This window comes from Terrapene carolina, unplaced genomic scaffold (genome assembly GCF_002925995.2).
Source record: "Terrapene carolina triunguis isolate 2854851 unplaced genomic scaffold, T_m_triunguis-2.0 Scaffold179, whole genome shotgun sequence".
NCBI classification, from domain to species: Eukaryota; Metazoa; Chordata; order Testudines; family Emydidae; genus Terrapene; species Terrapene triunguis.
This window is the reverse complement of record NW_020664530.1, coordinates 4253699-4256808: the sequence shown is the minus strand read 5'-3', so window position 1 is coordinate 4256808 and position 3110 is coordinate 4253699. Positions and strand designations below refer to the sequence as shown.

General features: G+C 47.6%; 1 protein-coding gene across 1 annotated transcript in view; it reads left to right on the top strand.

The window, feature by feature from the left end:
• Positions 1 to 2436, top strand: part of LOC112123332 (golgin subfamily A member 6-like protein 22) — a 3288-nt gene extending 852 nt beyond the window's left edge. The window contains exon 2 of the mRNA XM_026654055.1: positions 1 to 2436. This exon is cut by the window's left edge and continues 398 nt beyond it. Within this exon, the coding sequence (XP_026509840.1) occupies positions 1 to 2436 (2436 nt within the window).
• Positions 2437 to 3110: the final 674 nt, after the last annotated feature.

Genomic DNA, 3110 nt, shown 5'->3' with positions numbered 1-3110 from the left:
AAGGTAACAGACGAAATGATGAAGCAGGCCATTGAAAAGAAGAGGGAGGCTTTTGATGCAGTGGGTAAAGGAGAACTTCAGAGAGCTGTTGATTTGTTCACAGATGCCATCAAACTGAACCCACGGCTTACAATTTTATATGCCAACCGAGCCAGTGTCTATGTGCAGTTGCAGAAGCCAAATGCTGCCATTAGAGACTGTGACAGAGCCATAAATATCAACCCTGACTCCGCACAGCCCTACAAGTGGCGAGGGAAAGCGCTCCGGCTCCTGGGTTACTGGCAGGAGGCTGCCGAGGACCTGTCCTTGGCCTGTCAGCTGGATTATGATGAAGAGACCAATGCCATGCTGAATGAGGTGCAGCCAAGGGCCCAGAAAATCACCCACCACTGGAGGAAGTATGAGCAAAAGTGCAAGGAAGATGAATTTAAGGAGATGGTAGAGAGGATAAAGAAAGTCTTGGAGGAGCAGGAGAGTGCTCAGAAACCCCTGGAAGAACAGGAGATAGATGAGAAAGCAGCCCTGGAGGAACAGGAGAAATCCATGAAGGAACCTGAGACAACTGAGCAGATAGTGCTGAAAGAACAGGAGGACAATCAACAGGAGCCAATGGAGGAACAAGAGAGAGCTCAGAAGAAGGCATTGAAAGAACAAGAGTCAGTTCAGCAGATGGATCTGGAGGAACAGTTGATAGCTTTGCAGACTGAGCTGGAAGAACAGTTGAAAACTCAGCAGATGGAGCTGGAGGAAGAGGATAGAGCTCTGCAGAAGTTGCTGGAGGAACAGGAGAGGACCCAGAAGAAGGTCCTGGAAAAACAGGAGAGAACCCAGATGAAGGCTCTGGAAGAACTGGAAAGAGCTCAACAGCTGGCTCTGAAGGAACTGGAAAGAGCTCAGAAGAAGGTCTTAGAGGAACAGGAAAAAACTCAGAAGGCAGCCCTAGAAGAACAGGAGAGAGCTCAGAAGAAATCCCAGAAGGAAAAGGAGAGGGCTGAGAAAGCCCTGGAGGAACTGGCAAGAGCTCATAAGATGGCCCTGAAGGAACTGGAGATTGCTCAGAAAAAAGGCCTGGAGAAACATGAAAGAGCCCAGCAGAGGGCCTTGGCAGAACAAAAGAAAGCTCATATGGCTATGGAAGAACTGGAGAAAGCTCATAAGAAGCAAGAGAGAGCGCAGAAGGCTGCCCTAGAGGAGCAGAGGAGAGCTCAGAAGGCCCTAGAGGTACTGGAAAGAGAACAGAGAAAGGTCATGGAGGAGCAGAAGAGAGCTCAAAAGAAGGCGATAGAGGAACAGGAAAAAGCCCAGAAAGCCCAGGAGGAACTGGCAAGAGTTCAGCAGCAGACTCTAGAGGAAAAAGAGAGAGCTCAGAAGAAGACCAGAGAGGAACAGGAGAGAGCCCAGAAAGCCCTGGAAGAACTGGTGAGAGCTCAGAAAGAGGCCCTAGATGAACAAGAGAGAGTTCAGAAGAAGGCTACAGAGGAACAGAAGAGGGCTAAAAAGGCCTTGGAGGAACTGGAGAGAGCTCAGAAAAAGACCCTGGAGGAACTGGAGAGAGCTCAGAAAAAGGCCCTGGAGGAACAAGAGAGAGCTCGAAAGAAAGCCCTGGAGGAACAGGAGAGAGCTCAAAAAGGCCTGGAGGAACTGGAGAAAGCTCAGAAAAAGGCCCTGGAGGAACAAGAGAGAGCTCGAAAGAAAGCCCTGGAGGAACAGGAGAGGGCTCAAAAAGGCCTGGAGGAACTGGAGAAAGCTCAGAAAAAGGCATTGGAGGAACTGGAGAGAGCTCAGAAAGAGGTACTGCAGGAACAAGAGAAAGCTCAGAAGAAAGCCCTGGAGGAACAAGAGAAAGCTCAGAAGAAAGCTCTGGAGGAACAGAAGAGGGCTCAGAAAGCTCTGGAGAAACTGGAGAGAGCTCAGAAAAAATCCCTAGAGGAGCTGCAAACAGTTCAGAAAGGGGTCCTGGAGGAACAAGAGAAAGCTCAGAAGAAAGCCCTGGAGGAACAGAAGAGGGCTCAGAAAGCTTTGGAGAAACTGGAGAGAGCTCAGAAAAACTCCCTAGAGGAGCTGGAGAGAGTTCAGAAAGGGGTCTTGGATGAGCCAGAAAAAGCTCAGAAGGCGGCCCTGGAGGAACATGAGAAAGCTCAGAAAAAGGTTCCAGAGGAACAGGAGGAAGCTCAGAAAGAGGCCCCAGAAGAACATGAAAGAACTCATAAAATGTTTTGTGAAGACTTAGAAAGAGCACAGAAAAAAGACTTAGAGGAATGGGAGAAAGGTCATGAAAAGGTCTGTGTAGAACAGGAAAGAGATCAGGAGAAAGACATAGAGGAACAGGAAACAGCCACGGAGGAACAACCGAGAGCTCAAAAAGGGCCAGAGCATGCAACAAGTTCATTAAGACCTCTCGCAAAATCTATTTGGGACTATTTTGAATCAGGCTAGACTCAGAATTCTGAGCCATTGTCTGAGTTTGTCCTGGAACCCAGCAAACGTTAACAAACACAGGAATCAATGCATGCTCACGGCAGTGTGTAAATTTAGAGGTCGTGTACAACTGCTGTTTTCATTAAAGTGAAATTAAAACACAAATATGAACAGAATTTTTCCATTATTTTTTATTTCACCATCTAAACAGTTTTTAAAGGATTAAAGCACTTCTCGTGCAGTGTTTTGACGCATGCACAAGTATACATAGACTATGTGGAATGCTCCTCTCCAGTTGAATATGAGTGCCTCAGGTACTCAGTCATTGGGCTGTAGAGTAGGTTAAAGAACCCAAAGACACTTCCTTCATCAGCCTAAGTATTGCTACACTGATAGATAAACTGCAAATGGAGCTTGCACATTTCTGTTTCTCTGCCAATGTCTATTTGATCCCCTTGGTACTTTCTCAAAGACCGGTCCGTGAAGGGGAGGAGGGTTTGGAATCTTCCTCTCCTGATCATTCTTCCTGTAAAAGGGGATGAGGGAAAGAAGACATTGAACATGCTGCCAACAGAAAATCTGTGGGAGGGATTTGAGCAGCAAATGAGAGCTGACCGTGACCAGCTGGAAGAGGAGCCTCCAGATAAATGGGTGATGGAGGGAATTATTACTGAAGAGGGAGGCCAGGGTCT